We start from the raw sequence: 19,815 nt of genomic DNA, 5'->3' as shown, positions 1-19,815 counted from the left end.
ATAAAAAAGGTGATTTATTCTCTTGTAAGACGAACTATTGTGTAATACTACAACAAAAATTCCTAATATACACGTGTGTTAAAAATAAAATAAAATGTAAATTAATGGTATTTAATAATTCCTTAATAATTATGATAGAAATTAGTTATTTTAATTTAAAAATAAAATTAACGTAAGAATATAATTTTTAAATTTGTTTATAATTTTAATATATACAAATACCTCGTTATTTTAAATACACCTTCATCCTCCTTTATTTTTCTCTATTTTTTTTCTTATTACATCATAAATTTTATCATATTTATATTTTTTCACTTTTTCTATGTGTTAAATAGCACAATGGGTGTTCATATATCAGTTATATATATATATATATATATATATATATATATATATATATATATATATATATATATATATATAATGCCTACATCTTATTTCTATAAAAATAAAAATGAAATTTGAACATATAAAATATACAAATGGACATGGTATGAGATGTCAGAGATGAGAGGATTTTGATTCTCCTGTTGGTTACGTGAAAGGAGTGCGATTGCGATGTATGGGCGTGTGGAGAGGAAGTATATTTTAAGGCAAATACTGTGTCTTAAGGGTATTTTTTTTTTTTTTATGAAAGTTGAAATTTCATTCAGAAGAAGCAGTAGGAAACAAAATTGTTCTTAAGCCATGTACATCCAAAATAATCTATGGTGGAACCTCCTCCACTCAGTATCTTTCAAAATTAGCAAAAGCTAATCTAGACAGGGTGTGTGCTACACTGTTAGCTACTCTCTTTGTATGGATAAGTAAAGTATGAGGAGAATTTGCCAGCATTTGACGACAGTCTTGCAAAATGACTACATAATATGTACAATTATGGTAGTTGGGCATGCACCAGGCCTGTGTAAGGTCTTGGCAATCAGTTTCATAAACCACATGAGGAAGGAGAAGTTGATTTGCAACTTGGATGCTCCATTTAAACGCTAAGCTCTCAGCTACCTGTGGTTGGTAACAGTTGATATCCAGAAACGTTGCAGCAGCAAGCAATTGGCCAAGGTGATCTCTGAAAATGACACCCATCCTAGTTCCTTTGTCTCTTGCCCTGAAGCATCAAAATTACCCTTAATTCTGCCTTGTTGCAAGGAATCCATCTCGGGGGATGTTGCTGCACTAGCTGCCGGTTTGCTTGAATTGCAAATGCAGAGATGAAGCTTTGGGCAGAATTTGCTGCAAAGGGGTGGGTTTGTTCTAAAAAATCAACAAGTTGCGTGCTTTCCAAATTGTGTACAAGAATTCACAAATAAACGCAGCAGTATTACCATCACCTAATTTCATCATTTTTCTAAACCATTCGAGAATATTAGAATCTTCCCAATCCTTAAGGCTAGAGGTGAAGCAAACCACCACCTTTTCACTTCTTCACATGTGAGCAATGCATGAGTGAATGATTCTACATTGGACCCACATCTTGGGCAAGAAGCATCATTCACTATGCCCCTATTTAGCAGATTTTTTCGAACAGGCAAAGCATTTTGGCCTGCTCTCCAAAGCAAATGAGAACAGCGAGGTGGGGTTTTAATCTTCTAGATCTTCTTCCTTAGATCTCCTTCTATAATGCTGGAAGATCCCGAGTCATTGTCCATAAGCTCTTTTGCCAATCGGTATCCTGTTTTGACAGTATAACACCCATGAGAAATTAGCTTTCAAATCATGTGAGTGGACAACCTGTGAGATTTTTTCCACATCCCATCTTCCAGTATCAACATCAATGAGCTCAGCAACCATTAAACTTTCATCAATCTCCTTATCTGGGTTAGGGTGTAACATATTATCCGCTGCATCAACAATCCATTTGTCTCTCCACACTCTCACCTGCCGTCCATTGCCAATCCTCCAAATAGTTCCATGCAACGTAATATCCTTAACTGCCATTATACTCCTCCCCACATAGCTCGGGTTTGAGCCTATTTGGGCTTCGAGCGGATGAACTCTTGGGAAGTATTTAGATCTCATCACGCTGGACATCAAGGATTCCTCAAAATGAATTATGCGCCATTTTGAATCCTAAATCGCCATCCTTTTTTTTTTTTAATCTTGCGAGCTTTCCCCAACTGACCCAGTGCATTTTCTTATTTTCTGCAAACCCACTCCAAAAAAACTTGACTATCATACTCTCTATTTGGTTGAATATCAAGTCTGGTAGCTGAAAGCACCCCATGATGTAATTGGGTATTGCCTGCACCACGACTTTGATTAGCACCTCCCTCCCTGCTTGTGACAGACTTCGCTCTTTCCGACCCTTCAGTTTTTTCCACACTCTCTCCTTGACATAGTTGAAGATTTGTGTCTTTGATCTTCCAACCAGTATAGGTAGTCCAAGATAGCTTGAGACCTTGAGTGTCTCTCCACTGTCTTAACATCTAACAGTTGTATAAGTTCATTCTTCTTAAAAGTTGGTACATTTTGGCTTAGGGAGGTTTATGACTTTTGGAAGTTTATCCTCTGGCCAGAGGCTTCCTCATACTTCCTCAAGTTTCTAGTTATATAGCTTGCCTCTTCAATGGTTTCTCTCCCAAAGATGATGTTGTCGTCAACAAAAAAAAGGTGTGAAATTGTGGGGGTCCTTGGGCAGATTCGAATACCATGCAAAGCCCCTGACTAGAAAAATTTATGGATCATGGCCAACAACGTCTCAACAGAAAGAATAAAGAAGTAGGGGGGAGGGTCCTCCTGCCTCAAAACTTTGTTAGGTTTGAATTGCTTCCCTAGGTTGCCATTCAGCATGGCTGAGTAAGAAACTGTCTGAACACATCTGGATGAGAACTTGGTTGAGGAATTGCCACTCAATGTCATCATAGGCCTTGGACATGTCCAATTTAAGAGCCACCGACCCATTTCTCCCTACAAACTTATTTTTCATGAAATCAAAACACTCAAATGCAATGAGTGCATTATTAGTGATCATGCAATTAGGTACAAATGCATTTTGAAATTCAACAACAATATTAGAAAGAATAATCTTAAGCCTATTAGCCAATGTTTTAGAAATAATTTTGTATAAAAAAGAACATAGACTAGTCGTCCTAAATTCAGAAGCATTAGAGGGTTTCTTTACCTTTGGGATTAAGACAATGAGTGTTTTATTGATTTCTGATGGATCCCCAACGCCATTGAGCACATTCAGAGCTAAACTTGTAACATCATTTCCCACTATATGCCCAGATCTTTGGCAAAAGAGGCTTGAATTCCATCAACCCTGGGCACCTTGGTTGGGTGCATTTGGAATAGAGCATCCTTGACTTCTTCTATAGTGAAAGGATGGGACAGTATGTTCCCCATGCTTTGGGAGATTCTACTCTGAACCAGATCTATAACCTCCTCCATATGTTGGGGGTTAAACGTTTGGAAAAGATCTGACAAGTAGTCAAAGAGGAGTTCCTCAATCTCTTCTTCATCATGATACATCACACCCTCTTTATTATGTAACTTTTAAATTCCATTTGTAGCGCTTTTGTGAAAGAAGTTTGTGTTCTTATCCCTATTCTTTAACCATGTTGTCCTTGATCTTTGTTCCCAAATCTCTTCCTTAAACTTCAGTAAATCATCCAACTCCTTTTTTGTTGCTGCAATAATGTTAATGATCTTATGAGATTGGAGCTTTTGTTGTTGGTTTTTCAACTTTTCTTTACAACACTCCTTGATCCTTTTCTTTATGCTTCCAAACTACTTCTCCCTCTATTCCTCCAGATTCATGCTAGTCCTTTGCAAATTTGAAAGAGCATTATCTTTAGGGATCTAAGACCTTTTTGTGATAACTTCACATCCTTCCACATCATTCACCCAAACCTTTTCGAACCTATAAAGCTTCTACTTCCTTCTTTTCCTTTTTGTTGTCTTGGTCGCATCCCTGTAGAACTTAAGAAGAATTGGATTAGATTCGATTTGTGCCTCGGTAAAGAATGTGTTGAGTCCAAAACCCTTGGTGTTTTAATTATGAAAAACTTTATGAACACAAATCATAAGCCTTCTGAGTTTATGCTTACCGATGAGTTTGCTTAAGTGTATTTAGAAAAGATAAGTTCTGTAAAGAAAAACTATTGAAGCAAACTCAAGGCTGTCATGAGTCACTAAAAAAGGGTGATATGCTTGAAAGGTTAAAAGAAGACTCAAAGTATCCTTGGTTGTGTACTGTAATGAAGAAGTCAGCATGCTCACTGGATGAAGAGAAAACCTTCAAGCCATAAGAAGTCATCAGAAACTAAAGGACAAGAAAAATGTTGTAGACATGAAGATTTGCAAAATGAACTTGACATGAAGAACAACATTGTTGCAACATACCCAGAATGGAATTTCATCAATAGATTGAGATCATTCTGGACATAGTATTTGAAGTTCTAGAAATGCAATTGAGCTGCTCTTGGTCTCTATAGAAAACGTGAAGAAAACTTTTCAACTTTCATGAACAATTCATGGTCTAATACAACCTAGATCATGGAGAAAATTGAGCTTGAAGTTGCAGACGTTGATATGCCTGGACAACTTGATATGTGTGTTGGTCTGTCAGGACAACTTGATATGTGCAGTAATTTGAAGACCATTTGAGCTACAAAAGTGAATTTGAAATGATCTCGATGGATGTAGAAATTTAAGAGAAAGGTCTACATATTTCATGAAGAAGTCAAGGGCTAATAAGGTTTGGATCTTGGAAGAAACTGATCATGAAGATAGAGATGTCATTTGGTCCTCACAATATAACACAACTACAACGCTTTGAAGATTGCTTATGTTATAGTGGTCCAAATGACATGTGACTAGTTCCTAAATATCAAGGATAGAATTCCATACAACTTTCATGAAGAAATCAAAATCCAGTTTGGCCATTCAAAGGGCCAAAGAAATAAAAAATAGTAGTAAGCATAACATGCTACGACAAGCTCACACCAGAATGTTTGGAAGGCAAGTTTGTCATGCCATCTTATCAAAGTGTTCCTATAAGAAGAACATTTAGTGACTTTCCATCTACAACATAGAACTATCTCAAAGCACAATATTAAATTCAGGAAATCTATACAAGCCAACATATGTGCAAATGAATGATATACAAAAAGCATAACATAGTAAGTGTTTAGATGAGTTCAGAACAAGCTCATAATGGATGTCTTAACTATGCTTTCAAGTGAGAAGCTTTAGAAGATTTGAAAGAAACTCATCTATTGATGAAGCTAGTGCTTCCCTTCAAAGATCTCAATCTTACCATGTTGCAAAGACATCAAGAAGGCCTTACTCAGAAGATCTATCAAAGGCTACATTGAGCAAACAACATCAGAATGAAGCTGTTTTAGAGTCAAGACAAGATGAATTCTAAGATGAGTACATCAAAATGATGTATTGAAGTCAACATCATGCAATATCTATGCATCAGAATGAAATCGCATTAAAGTCTACATTAGAATGATCAGGAACTTGACTAAGAAAACTAAACTTTAGAATGAAGTTCAGAATGGTTCAGAATGCATCTAAAAGACAACATTAGTTCTTCCATATGCTGCCACACATATAGAGGGTACATTAGAAGACTGATGTTGAAAGCATCTCACTTTCCATATGCTTTCACACACACCAAGGGCACTTCAAAAAGTGAATGTTAACTGGATTAGAAGATGGACACGACGTCCACGTCGAGGGCAGCTTCTATCATGGCTCGCTAGGCCTTCGCGTCGAGGGCCAACCGCTCCGCCTCAAATGCCGCCGCATCAAAGGCCTTGTTGTTGTTGTTCTTCTGGTTGCCGGTGGCGGCTTCCACCTTAAACCAGCTGCTATGGGGATTCACAGAGAGAGAACGAAGGGTGCAAAGAGAGGAGGGGTTGGGGAAGTTGGCACTGAGCATAAATGGATGTGATAAACAGAATGCATCCATTTTACCAGAAAGAACGTTGAGTTTGGTCTCAAAATATTTGATTTTTAATTGTATGGTTTTACTTGTTTAGATACGGGAGAAGAAAGAAAAGGGGAAGAGATAAAGAGAGAAGAAGAGGGTAAAATAGGAAAAGTAACAAAAATATACAAAAAGAAAAGAAAAAAAACAAAAAATGATAATCATTGATTTTAAAATAAGTTAATCTAATGGGTTAAATGTTCACTCTCTACCGTGCGAAAGTTTTTCACTTTCATACGGTAGAATCCCTCTGCTTTCCCTCACAGAGCTCCCGGTCTGCACAAAAGAAAAGGAAGGGTTTGTTTTAAGATTTTTTTTTTCCGGTACCCTCGTTTAATTCAGGGTTTTGATATCCTAATTAGGTGGCACAATAACATTGGTCACTTATGACATATTAGTTGTTTATGTTTAAGTATCTTTAATCGCAAAGTAGCCCTTTATGTTTTTATTTTATAATAATTAAATTGTAAGTTTATTTGTATTTTGATTTTAAAATTATCTTTTTACCAACATGGTAACCTTTAATAAGGGAACCCTAATTCCTAGTTTATTGTTGCTCACTAAGGGCATTTGACATAGGGTCCCTAAAAACCGAAGCTGTTAGGTTTAGTTTAAGCCATTTGTGGAGGCCGACTTAAAGTTGTATGCGCATTTGGCTGATAGTGTTTTCTTAGCTTCATTGTCAAGGTCCTAATATTGTTCCAGCTTCCAGCTGTTTCAGGTTTAATCACTTTTCCCATGTTAATTATTAGCTTTTTCGTAATGGTGTTGAATCCTTTAATCATTTATTTTTTGCAAATAGATGTTAATCTTGTAATGTTTTACATGTTTTTTTTTAAAACATTGACAAATAGGAGCTTATTTTTGTCGCATGTGGAATTATTTGGACATTATGTTAATTGTGAATGAATGACTAAGTTGTTTGTCTTTTTTTTTTCTGTATATGGTAAATTTTTGCTAGGTAATTATGTATTGGCATAACAAGGTATTGTTTAAAGTAAGTTAGTGCATTAATGTAGAATAAAATGTTCCTTACCCGCTTTGTGATTTTGAGAAGACCATTGTGCCTCTGTTATTGTTTTTAACTTTAGGTTATTTTTTATCCGATCCCATTTTGAGAAAAGGATTGGTTTTTCTATTTAAAGAAGACATATATATATATATATATATATATATATATATATATATATATATATATATATATATATATGTGGAAGATTCACATGTTAATTTGGATGACAATAAAGAAATGAGTCACAATGTTGATGTTAACTCTGATGAAAATGATAATGGAGATAAGGGCGATGTTGGTATCGAAAACGTTGAGGATAGGGAAGATGCAACAAATGAGGAAGATAGAAGAATAGTTGGTTTGGTAAGTGATGAAATAAATGTTCTTGATTTTGGCAGTGAGGAACATGCGTTTATTTTCTATAGAGAATATGCTAGATCACATGGGTTTGTTGTTAGGAAATATGATGTTAGTCAGAATGTTGCTGGTAATATCAACAAATGTCAGTTCATATGCAATAAAGAAGGTATTAGACATATTAAATAGTACATGACGACGGATAGAAAAAAGGGATCATAGACCGATCACTTGAACTAAGTTTCCAGCCAAGCTTGTTGTATACCTAGATTACAAGTAATCATTGTGGAAAGTTTCAAAATTTGTGGAGACTCATAACCATCATCTTACACCAGTTAACCATGTGCATCATATGCCCGAGTATCAAGTGTTGTTTGATTTAGATAAAGCTCAAGTGGATAGTTTGCATTCATTTGGTTCAAGGACTTGCCAGATAATGGGTTATCTGTTGGCTAAAAAAGGTGGATATGGTAGCATCAGATCTTTAAAAAATGATTTGCATAACCATAAGAAGAAGAGTCTTATAATTAAAAATGATGATGTTTGAGTTGGATTGAGTGATTTAGAAGGCAAGTCTAATAATGATCCAACATTTTATTCCATAATTGAGATTACTATTGATGGTAAATTGAAACATTTATTTTGGGTTGATGGTTGCAGCAAATCGGATTTTCAATGTTTTTGGTGATGTCTTTGCCTTTGACACAATTTATAAAAGGTTAAATTAGTGTTCAGGTCATCTAATTTATTTTTAATGTTCAATTATGTCCTCTAAGTGAAGTATATTAACATTATCAACATGAATTAAATATGTCACATTAGGTTGCACTATCATCGTTAACACTTAATTGACCAAAAAGACCCAATTGAACCATCACTACTAGAAAATAAGGTTTTCACATCGGTTATTTAAGACTTTCAACATTGGTTATTAACCGATGTTGAAAGTACCAATGTGGAAAGTAGCATCGTTAACATCGATTTTTCAAAACGGATGTTAACTAATAAATACAGCATCGGTTATTTAAATAACCGATGTTATATGATAAGAATTATGAAAAAGAAGTTATAAATCTACATATTAACATCGAATTTTTAAAAACCCATGTTAAATGTTATTAACAACATCGGTTTTTTAAAAAATGATGTTATAAGTGGAATTTAACATCAGCTTTTAAAAAAACCGATGTTATTAGTGACATTTAACATCAGTTTTTTAAAAAAACCGATGTTGTTTTAGAACTTTTTTTAATATGTTGTCTGTTTTTTCAATAAATCCAAAATTAACCTGCAAATTTTAAAATCAGACCACATAACATATAATTTTCATTCTGTTTTGAAATAATTTTTATCCGAAATTCCATGAGAAATTTACTAATTACTATGAATTTAAAGTATATTTAATGTTGAGACATGAATTGTAAAAACTGTAAAGTAAGTAAATATAAACTACAATTACAAAATTGTCTAGACATGAATTTAAAGCATACTTTCAAATAATATCTTATTCCTCCTTCGGTTGCTCTGTTAGGGTTCCCAAACATTAGAGAGAAGGAGAAGGGATTGAAACTTTCATTTGTACTGTCTTTGTGCGATTCCTTTTTCTCTTTTCATGAATATTATCTCGTAAATCCTAATGGTGAAGGTGTGTGGAATTGAATCGCGAACCATATATCAAAATTTCATAACAACCCAACGGTTAACGAAATCGGGATCGTAGTTTTACTGGAACGGTTTTGGGTTTCTGCAGGAAAAGAAAAGACTATGATGCGAAGTGTATTTCTCTCAGCTCCAACATCTTTTCATGATTCCCAACAGTGAGAATGCTCAGAATTGAGTTGCAAACTTGGTGCTTAAATTTCACGACGATCCAACGGTGAATTAGTTCGAGATCGTCATTACCGACTCATTATCTTGTGATAGTTTAATTTTATCTAGAACCGCATTTGATCATATATGATCTGTGTCATGTTTCTATCAAATAATTAAATGAAGATGTCACTAGACTCTAGGAACAACATCTTTATCCAAGCACCTTCATCCAAGTTGTGTAATGTTCCAAAGTGAGATCACCCCTTTGTGAAGTATGCTCTTCCTAGTTGTTTTATAACCACAACTTCAATCTCATTTCCAAATCGATCTAGCAATGTGGGTTGATCAGGTAAATCATGAGAAAATAGTCATTTGGACAACGAACGGAGTGTTGCATATGGTTGTGATATCACAAAAAATTGTTACATATGAAAATATCGTTAAATAAAATTAATTACCAATAAATAGTAATAAGTAATATTGATTCAAAAAGTTATAGGTATGTAGCCAAATCTAACCGTTAGTAGATCAAACTCACACCAAAACCACCTGTTGTTTTCAAATAACTGCTGATTTAGAGTACCCATCTACAAAAGGAAATTTGATGCCATATTAAGTCAAACACAAAAATTATTGACCAACATAAAATGCTGAAGCTAACTCACTTTGTTTTTCTTTTAGGGAGCTAACTCACTTTGTTTTAAGCTCACCTAGTAATTTTATCAGCCACGTAGAATGAGCTGTATTCGAACTTAATGAGGTATTTATAATCAAACTCACAATTGCATGTTGAAAACTGAAGGGTCGGATTATATTTCATATGAATAATGGAGATCCATTTACTCTAATATGGAGTACCTATTCACAGTTATTGTTCATGAAAATAAACTAGTTGATAGTTTACTTGTTGTAGGTGTGTTAATTATCAGTGCAATTTTCAATGTGTATTGTCCGACCAATAATTTGTGTCTTCTTAATTAATATTAACATGCATTTTCAGAATTGTCTCTTCAGTGATAATTTAGAGCATTGTGCACTGTAACAGCTATATGCATGCCGTAATCATTGCTACTTAACCTGACTTTTTTTTTAGTGAAGGAAAGTCCATTGTCTAATTAATATGAAAAAAAATGATCTTAATAGCCTCTGTATTTAAAATATGTTCCTATGAGCCTGAAATGCTATCTTTATTTCTATTATTGTAATTTGATATGAATACTTTATGTTGAGTTCAGTTTTTAATTAATGTTAAAAAAATGTCAACATATTTTGTTAAAACATGATTTTTTATATGATTATTTTATGTGACAATTGTATGTTGAGTTCAATTGTGTTTGCTGCCTGTGTTTCTTTACTTAAAAATTATATTTTGGAGAGAATCCTTAAAAGTTGATTATACTTTGCAAAGTTTGATAAAGTAATAATATTAAGTTTGAAGTTATGAATGTCGTGATATTGTCCATACATAAATTATTAAATATTACAGATATCGTAGTCTGTGAGAGAAAACTTATTTTTTTATAACATGATTTATTCAAAATACAAAAGGGACAATACATATTTAGTCTTCTTGGAACATTCATTTATTAACTTTAACAAAATACAAAATCATACCAATACCTAAGAAGTATTGAAAACATTATAACAATTAATATTTTCACACACACCAGACATTATGATCTCATATATCCATTAATCTTCGTTCATTTTAACAAACCATTAAAAAAAGTTTAATGACAACTAATGTTATTTCATACGTATAGCATATACGGATTGACATATAATAATTCATATCTCTATATACATAAAATAATAATTTATCTCTTAATAAAATATATGAATTGATAAACATATATATAATAATTTATATATAAATTTTCATATTTTATACACTTGAATAAACTATTTAATGTAATAATATTTATACACATATATTAAAAAATATAACTAAATTTATAAAAAAAGATTAAAAATAAATTTATTTTATTTTTAAATTTTTTTAAGTTATACGGATTGACAATCCATATAATTGATACGGATTAATAATTTGTATGATTCATACAAATTGTGAATTCGTATGTTTCTTACGGATTATCACTCTGTATGGCACGAAGTTACAGATGAAAAAACTAATCTCATCCGTCGTTGCACTGCAATATCCTCCACGATAACCATGAATTGCGAATGAAATGATAAGCTCAACCAAACCAACCATAACAGAGAAGCATGGACTCAGCCAAGTAATGCCCATAGATATGTTTGTTTTGCTTATGGTTTTTACAAAATATATATATTTAATGTTGCTATGATACTTTTAAATTTATAACTTTCATTTTTGAAACAAAAGATATATAAAAATATAATGAAATTATTATTTTTATGATTATTATTAAAAAAAAAATTATTATAATAATAATATTGATAATGTATAGAGATAAAGATAAATAAATATTATTATATATTATCGTATTTATTATATATGAATGTAATATAATATAATATACTTCTTAGAAAACTTCCTAGGTCAGCATCAAGCTACCTTATCTCGTTCAGAATATAATTTTCACCAATCAAACAACATTTTTGATCTTTTGATTTTTAAAAGAAAATAAAAAAATTTTAAAAAATTTCGTGTCTTACCTTTTTATTTTTTAAAATAAAAAATAAGAAGGGGTGTCATTGGAGTTTTTTTCAATCTGGGCCGTTTTTGCGTGTCGGTTATTCGAGGCACAACCCAAGAGAGTATTTCAACCCGACATTCATACCGGACCATGTCGTATTGAAAAGCACGAACCGTACCTCTTTCTTCTTCGCCTTCTTCGTTCGATCCTTCTCCCTTTCGATCCTCGATTTCCCTGTAATTATTTTTCCTAATTCTTCAATCGAGTCCCTGTTTCGTTCAATTCCCGTTTTCTTCTTCCGTTTGATCCCAAAATCGTTCCCTTTTCATAACCTTCGTCGTTTTTTAGGGTTAGGGTTTCGATTCGGTCTTTCAGGGTCATAAGATCGTCGTTTTTTTGTTCTGTTACCTCCAAAACTCCTGGTTTTGGTTCTTATTCGCTTGATATTTCGTCCCAATCTGGCAAAATTTCAGGACGCGCTTACGATTCTAGGGTTTCGTTCCGGTCGAATTTTAGGGCTTTTTGATCTTTGAATTTCTGGAGGGGTTTTCTGTAAATTTCTTGAGGGGTATGATTCCTTCCTATACCTGACAAAATTCTAGCGGTCGTATTGTTTTTAATTTATTGATTTCTGGGGTGACTCAAGAATCAAGGGTTAGGGTTTGACATACAATTCGGTATTATTCTAATTAGGGAAATTCAATTGGGGTTACGCTCTTTGGCGACGAGGAACAGCCTTTGCTGTTTCATTCTGTATCCAATTCTCTTCAATTAGAATTTTGATTTTAGTTTGACCCTTAATTGTTCCCAAGTGCTGTGTTTGGCGGGTTGTCTGAAGTTTGAATTTTGAAAGAATTGACAAGGTGAGGATGATTTGTGTCATTCCTATCGTTTTGTGTTGTTTTTTGGATTAAAACACAACGGTTTTCATTTAATCTGTGCACAATTTTCTTTCTGATATGCTGCTATGCCTTTAATGTGGTAGTGAGAACTTCACTATAATGCTATATGCACATGATACTCTGTCCTGTAAATTTGATATGATATGGCGGGCAGCTGTGCATTCTTTAGTTTAATCTTAACATTTTGTAGGAATGCCTTTACACTTGAGATAAAATTTGTGCAGAAGTTTGAAGAAACATAACACTGATGTTAAGTGCTATGAACACTGATGTTAAATGCTATGAATGTGACTGGTGGTTTGCATCAAACATATTTTATAGTAAAGTACTTCAAAGTTACTAGAGGTTATCCATTGCAACAGTTGTGGAAATTCTAGCTCCTTAGTATTGATGTTAGATTTAGCTATTGTTTCTTTCAAAATTTAAACTGTTCTTTTTCTTTTATGGTGAACATAATTTGTAGAATGTTAAATGTTCCATTTTTCACAAATCTGATTTTAACAATGTGATCTATTTCTCTTTCCATGCTACCATACATACACTCTGAGCACAAAGACAAACAACCCCCTAAGAGTACAAAGTCTTTTGAGCATCAAATGCCCTTATTTATGTGGTAATTTATTTTAATACTTACCCTTAATTATTGCATATCAGAATCAGAATGGGGTATAAGAGATGCCATGAGGCTAATGAATTTGAGGATCTTTCTTTGAACAAGGCAAAACGTTTTGAATGCAACAATGAACTGGTTTCATTAGCTGATATTGTTACACCCAACAAGGCCTTTGCCCAGACTGTTATTAAAGGTAAATGATTTTTTTTAATAATATTTGAATTTGTTTAGATATTTTGTTAAACATACTTCTGGTTTGTCGTTGGCCTGATTGAAAATTTTGTCCAACAATTGATGTTTACTAAAGAATTTTCTTTTCATTTTGTGCATAGGTGATGATGAAGATGGCTTTTACAATATTCAATGGCATGATCCACTTGAAACAGATGCTGCCAAGGAATTTCCATATACTGGTGACAAGAATGTTCAAACCAGTGGCCACTTCAGCTGCTATTCTAGTGAGGATGATACTGGTTCTGGGGCAACATCATTATCATCTGCTTCCTCTTGTTGTTTGGAATTTGATATTCCGCAGAAAGCATTTGTTCCTTTCGATGATGACTATTTGGCCTTTGGTTGCTCGCCTAGAAAATCAGTTCCCATTGGACCAAATCATCAAGCCACTGTTCCTGTTTGGAGGGGAAAAGTGAATAAGATGTCAGAGTTAGGCATATACAATCATGACAGTCCCTCCTCTGGCTTAGTATCAGCTCATACCATTGATGAAGATGAAGAGAGACTCATGGGGACTTCTGTGCTCTCAATGGATGAATCTAGCTTTCATTTGTTAAGTAGTAACGACATTGGACAAGGCAGGACAGAGTGTAATTGCATGGATCGCGGCTCCATCAGATGTGTTAGACAGCATGTTAGGGAAGCACGTGAAAATTTGATGGAGACTCTTGGGGAGGAAAAATTTGTGAACTTGGGCTTTTGTGACATGGGAGAGGATGTTTCACGGCAATGGACTGAGGAGGAAGAAGACATGTTTCATGAGGTTGTCTACAGCAATCCTGCATCATTGGGTAGAAACTTTTGGAAGCATTTGTCAGTCACTTTCCCTTCTCAAACCAATAAGGAAATTGTCAGCTACTATTTTAATGTTTTTATGCTGCGGAGGAGGGCTGCTCAGAACAGGTCCAGATTTTTGGATATTGATAGTGATGATGATGAATGTCAAACAAGAAATCCTAGGATTTTTGGTTTTGAAAATTCAGATGATTCTGCCATTGAGTCTCTTGGTGATCAAGATGTCCGCATGGAAAACCAAGATAATTCTGATGATGATGATGACAATAACAGTGATGATGGAACTGAAGATAATGTTCATGGAAGTGATATGGGAAACACCACTGAGATAGAGGGTGAGATTGATGAAAGTCCATCAAATTTGCAAGTGAACTCACAGATTGAGCCTTGGAGTAATCCTGATGAGCATGTCAATGGGACTCCAGGGATCCTGAACTACAATATTGCTGTCGGGGATGACTCCTGTATGTCTTTCGAATGTGATGCCAATATGGATGTGTCTTGCCATTCTCATGGTTTAGGAGATGCTAGTTCTGCTTTGCAAGCTAGGGGATTTAAATGTGATCAGAGTCCACATATGAAGGAAAAACTTGATTTGTCCAGCAATGAGATGGATCATGTTTATTTGTTGGAGCCCTGTGTTGCTAAAGATTGGTGGTATCCTGGGTACTCAACATGTCCGACTCCAAGTACAGATTTAGACTTCTTACCTACCTCCAATTTGATTGAAGAGTTTTTTGGTCATGGTACTCGGGATAAAGAGACCTGAAGTGACTGAGGTATTAACTCATGAAGTATTTTTGGCACCAGCATGGCAGATTTAAGTTAATTGAGGGTGCCAATCCTGGTTTTAGAAAGTTCCAGTCATGGACGTGTTATTTGAGTACCAAGAAGGAGCTACTTAATAGTGGTGGAGGTTAGGTGTAAAATACAAATATCCAAGGTTGGAATGGAAAAGCCTTCTATTCTTTATTTCTTTGTTTTATTTTTTTTCTTTTATGCCAGAAAGGAGAGGGTGAGGATAGAGGTACATTTGATGTTAATTTGTATATACTTCGTGTTTATCTCACCGTTTCCTAAAAAAAAATGGGTTCTTCCCGTTACTGTTCATTTTACTACCTCACAATTTGTATGATATAATGTAAAAAGCCTGTTTGAATTTGAATATTGTCTCGTATTCTCATAAATTTTTTGTCCTATGCACAGATATTATTTTGAGTTTGTGCTCCTAATTTTTGATGGATGGCAATTCATTTTGTTACTATTATTTATTTTACCATCCTTTGTTAACATATGTTCTTCCATTGGTTATTTGACTGTTTTGAATGATATCCAACTGAGAAAAAAGGTGAAAGAAGGTACTTTTTCCTCTTTATTGGAGAGTTCGGTCTTTAAAAAGGAAACGCATTGTCCCGGTCTTTTGTTGTCATTAATTCTTGTTTTTCTGTGAGATACAGTAAAAGGTGTGTTTGTTTTATGCCAAAAATTAAGAGGCTGCAGATATTCGCTGCTGGGTTTTTAGCCATGGAGAATACGGATTCGTTCTGGCATGAGATTTGCTGTTGACGTCTTAACTATATTTAATGATTTAAATTTAATTATACTACTGCATTGCCCTAAACCCTATTACTTTAATAATGGGTTCAATCACTCTTAAACCTTGTTACTGTTAGCTCTAAACCACATTTCTTCAATCCCATCATCATCTCCTGCACATCTTACATTTTCCTAATCACTATTTTCCTCAACATTGTCTTCATGTTCCATAACTCTACACCTCCCATCATCTGCACTCCTATTCCTGCTTGGATTACCCTAGGTATTTTCTTCATGATCGAAATTCATAATAAGAAAAGTCTATTTGACATTTGTTATTCATTCATAGCTCCCCATTTCAGTTGCATGTGTATCCAACACAATTTTTCTCAAACCATTTTCAAATATACAACTCTGGTTCTTCCACCACAACTTCAACTTACCTTTGTATCCAAATTCCTCCTTCATTCTTAAGGCTTGAAAATATGACCATCTACCCATGTCTATCCCATGGATGACCTCTACCTCTCCATTTTTGCATTGTAATTTGTGGTCCCATACAATTGACTCTTTGTGATGAATATTTAGAAAAAAAAGTCTCTTTAAGACATATGGTGTGACATAATTGGTAGATAACTTTGTCTATTTAGTTTAGGAGTTCAATCCACAAGTCAATATGTACAAAAAACTTTTGGGAGAGACCATCCTTTAAATGGATCTTAATATCTCAAGAGATTAGTCCTTGGAAGAAATTTTCCCTTTAAAGAGAGAATATGTCATTTTAGGTGAAGTGTATTAGAAAGTCATTAAAAAGAAGGTTGAATAGTGACATTTAATGAATAATGCTTTTCTCTACACAAATACATAGGCTTATGATTTTCTTTGTTCAAGTTATTCTTGCTTGGCTATCAAAAGTATAACAGAAGCAATGAAATCCTCTATAAACATGGGTGTAACATAAAACAATAAAGCACACACCAAGTCAACCATGAGAAACTGCTTCTCAAGATTAATTTTGTTAGCACTAAGATTCTAATATGTACCTGAATATAGTTTTCACCTTTCTGAAAGTATTGCTACTTTTGAAGTGCAAGATTAGTTTGAAAATCTTTCTCTAGTTAGTAAAAATTAAGTTTAAAAAATGTTCATCACTATAAATTAAATAGGCAACAATATATAAGAAACAAAGAGAACGTTTAAAACACACACAAACACACAAAATACTAGTTTACCTATAAACTTGGGCTATATCCAATCCCTACAACCTATAGAATTTTCCACTAAGAATCATTCCAACTACAAGAGTTTTCTCCTTAAGCCTCTATATAATTTCATAGTATTCTTCTCAAGTTTCTATAGGTTACCTTTGAACCTAGTATTATCAATGTCTATAGGCTTACATTGAGTATTCTCACCTTTTCATGTTAGTATTCTCACATTTGTAGGCCAGCTCTAAGTATTCTCTCCTCTTCAGGTTTGCACTTGAGTATTCTTTACTTTTCAGGTTAGTATTCTTATTTTGTAGGTATACCTCGGTATTCTAAACATTTGTAGGTTCTTTAACTAATATTCTCATCTCTGTAAGTCTTCTTAACCCATGTATTATTTCACAAGCCTCTTCATGCTTCACTCCATAGCAACCTTGTTGTTGTTGACTCACACAACTAATATGTTCTGCTTACAAAAACACATTCCAGTAACACCAGTTTTCTGACTGCACTTTTGAGTTCTTCTATAAGTTCTTTGGGCAAATTCTGTTACATACACTTTTTTAGATGGAGACAAGGTTGGCTTAAATCGTAGAGTGTTTTGGCTAATAAAGGTTCTTATCAAAAGTTAAAAACCCTCTCTCTAAAAGCAACATTCATGAGTTTATCCCTTCTTGGATGTTTTCGTTCCTTGTAATGAACTTCTTTGAATGAGAGTTTTTTTTTTTTTTATAGGCCTTGAGGTAGTCATTTATGATTGTTTGGGAGAATTCAAACTCAGCCAAACCATGTCCAAGTTGTCCTTGGTAGGGATGCTTTTGATGCTCACTCGTATGTCTGGAGGTTAACATTCTTATGATTGATTCTTCTCAACTTCTTATGCTTTTTAATCAAGTCTTGTTCATATAGTCACATCTCAAAGCAAACTATTAGTAATCTTAAGTCCATAAAACTTGGAATTTACTTTTTGAAACTTTGTTGTCGTTAAAACATCCCCTCATACAGGGTTTTGCTTCAACATTATGCAAATTAAAAATTATCTGTGCAATGTAATTCATAGATAATCTCGTTGGTTGCAACCAATAATTCCACATGTACAACACAACTGCATAACACATACAAACAATAATTCGAATTCGTATGTATAAGACAATACCTTCCAATTCTTATAACTGCATAACAAATGTACAAGATCGTTGTTGCACAAAAGATGAACTATTGTGGTACCTATATCTTAACATGGAAAAATAAGAAAAAAAGAAAACAACATATATGAAACAACGTAATTGTGGCCCTACGTCACTCAGTTGCAAACAATTTTAATATTGGAAAAAAGACAGACAAGCAGGTCATCAAACCAATAGTCCCTACATGACCCTCAAACTGACAATTAAACAGTGCAAAACAAATATGTACACGTTACCTACAATTCATGAAACAGAGTTCAGTGCACGTGGGTTTTTAGTGCATGTGGGTTTTTTTTAAGGGAAGAAATTGTTTCTTCTTCTTCTTCTTCTTCATGAAGCAGAGTTCAGTGCACGTGGGTTTTTAGTGCATGTGGGTTTTTTTTAAGGGAAGAAATTGTTTCTTCTTCTTCATGAAGCAGAGTTCAGTGCACGTGGGTTTTTAGTGCATGTGGGTTTTTTTTAAGGGAAGAAATTGTTTCTTCTTCTTATTATTATTTCATTAGAATAGATTTATGTGATAGAAAGAGTTTCTTAAAATTAAAATTTATATCTTTTATAAAAATAATTTTTTAATAATAAAAATAATATTTATCTAACACATAATAACATCATAATTAAATGAAAATAAAAAAATATGAAAGTGTGAATTTTTTTAAAGTTTTTTAGAATTTTTTGTATCGTTAGAGTAAAATTGTGTGTGAATTTCTTACAATAATATAACATTATAAAAACCATAAAAAGTACTATAAAAATCATAAAAAATAACTTAAAAAACTCATTTAAAGAAATTTTCATACCAACATCGTTTAACCTTGAAATGTCATTGGAATAACTTTTCTCCCTGAAACGTCATTCTCACCCACACATGCCACTCTTTCCATGCTTAATAAGTTTTTTTTTTTTTAAAGTGAAAAATAGACCAGCCCACTTCCCTCTTAATCAATATCATGCTCTTTGTTTTTCTTTTTCATTTTCCACATTTTAAATAAAGATTTCTAATTTGAATTATGGAATCAACTAATGACATGTGGGCAACAAAGTTGACAATTTATTTTATTTTCAAGGAGAACCAAATGATATGTGGACAACTAAGTTGGACTTGAAACATATGTCATGAAATCAGATGACATGTTAGTGTATATAAGATAAGTATGTTCTTCTCAATACGATTAAGAAACACAAATTATTATAATTTATACTAATCATTATTGGTTCTATTTCCTTTTCTATATAGTATTTGAACCTTTTGTTAGTTTTCTCATCGACATTAGGATTTAAGGTCGAGTTAAAGTTGAGTTTGAACTTCCGGTTTTCAATTACTAATCAATACATTAAAAATTCGGCAAAAATAGAATTTGGATGTTGTAAATTAACCAAGTAGAAAAACATGTAACAAATATGGCTACTAAAATTAATATGTCCTCACTTAAGTAATATTATTGAATAGACCTCACATTAATTTTCAATCGATAATAAAAAAAGGTAAAATTAATCTATAAATATGGTATATTTTAAAAATCACATACTAAAGTGGTGGATTATGGACCCTAATTTAACCCAACAAAACAAGACTTAAATTTGGTCATATAATTAATTCATGTTG

At 33.4% G+C, this 19,815-nt stretch overlaps 1 protein-coding gene across 1 annotated transcript; it reads left to right on the top strand.

Moving 5' to 3' along the window:
• The first annotated feature begins 11,797 nt into the window (after window positions 1-11,797).
• LOC100814395 (uncharacterized) lies at window positions 11,798-15,253 on the top strand. Its single transcript, XM_003529415.5, has 3 exons — window positions 11,798-12,600; window positions 13,294-13,445; window positions 13,585-15,253. Exons 2-3 carry the CDS (start codon window positions 13,301-13,303, stop codon window positions 15,048-15,050), a joined length of 1,611 nt encoding a protein of 536 aa, XP_003529463.2. The 5' UTR covers window positions 11,798-12,600; window positions 13,294-13,300; the 3' UTR covers window positions 15,051-15,253.
• The last annotated feature ends 4,562 nt before the right edge of the window (window positions 15,254-19,815 follow it).

The sequence above is a fragment of the Glycine max genome, chromosome 7, assembly GCF_000004515.6.
Source record: "Glycine max cultivar Williams 82 chromosome 7, Glycine_max_v4.0, whole genome shotgun sequence".
Taxonomy (NCBI): Eukaryota; Viridiplantae; Streptophyta; class Magnoliopsida; order Fabales; family Fabaceae; genus Glycine; species Glycine max.
This window is presented reverse-complemented; position numbering and strand designations above follow the sequence as displayed.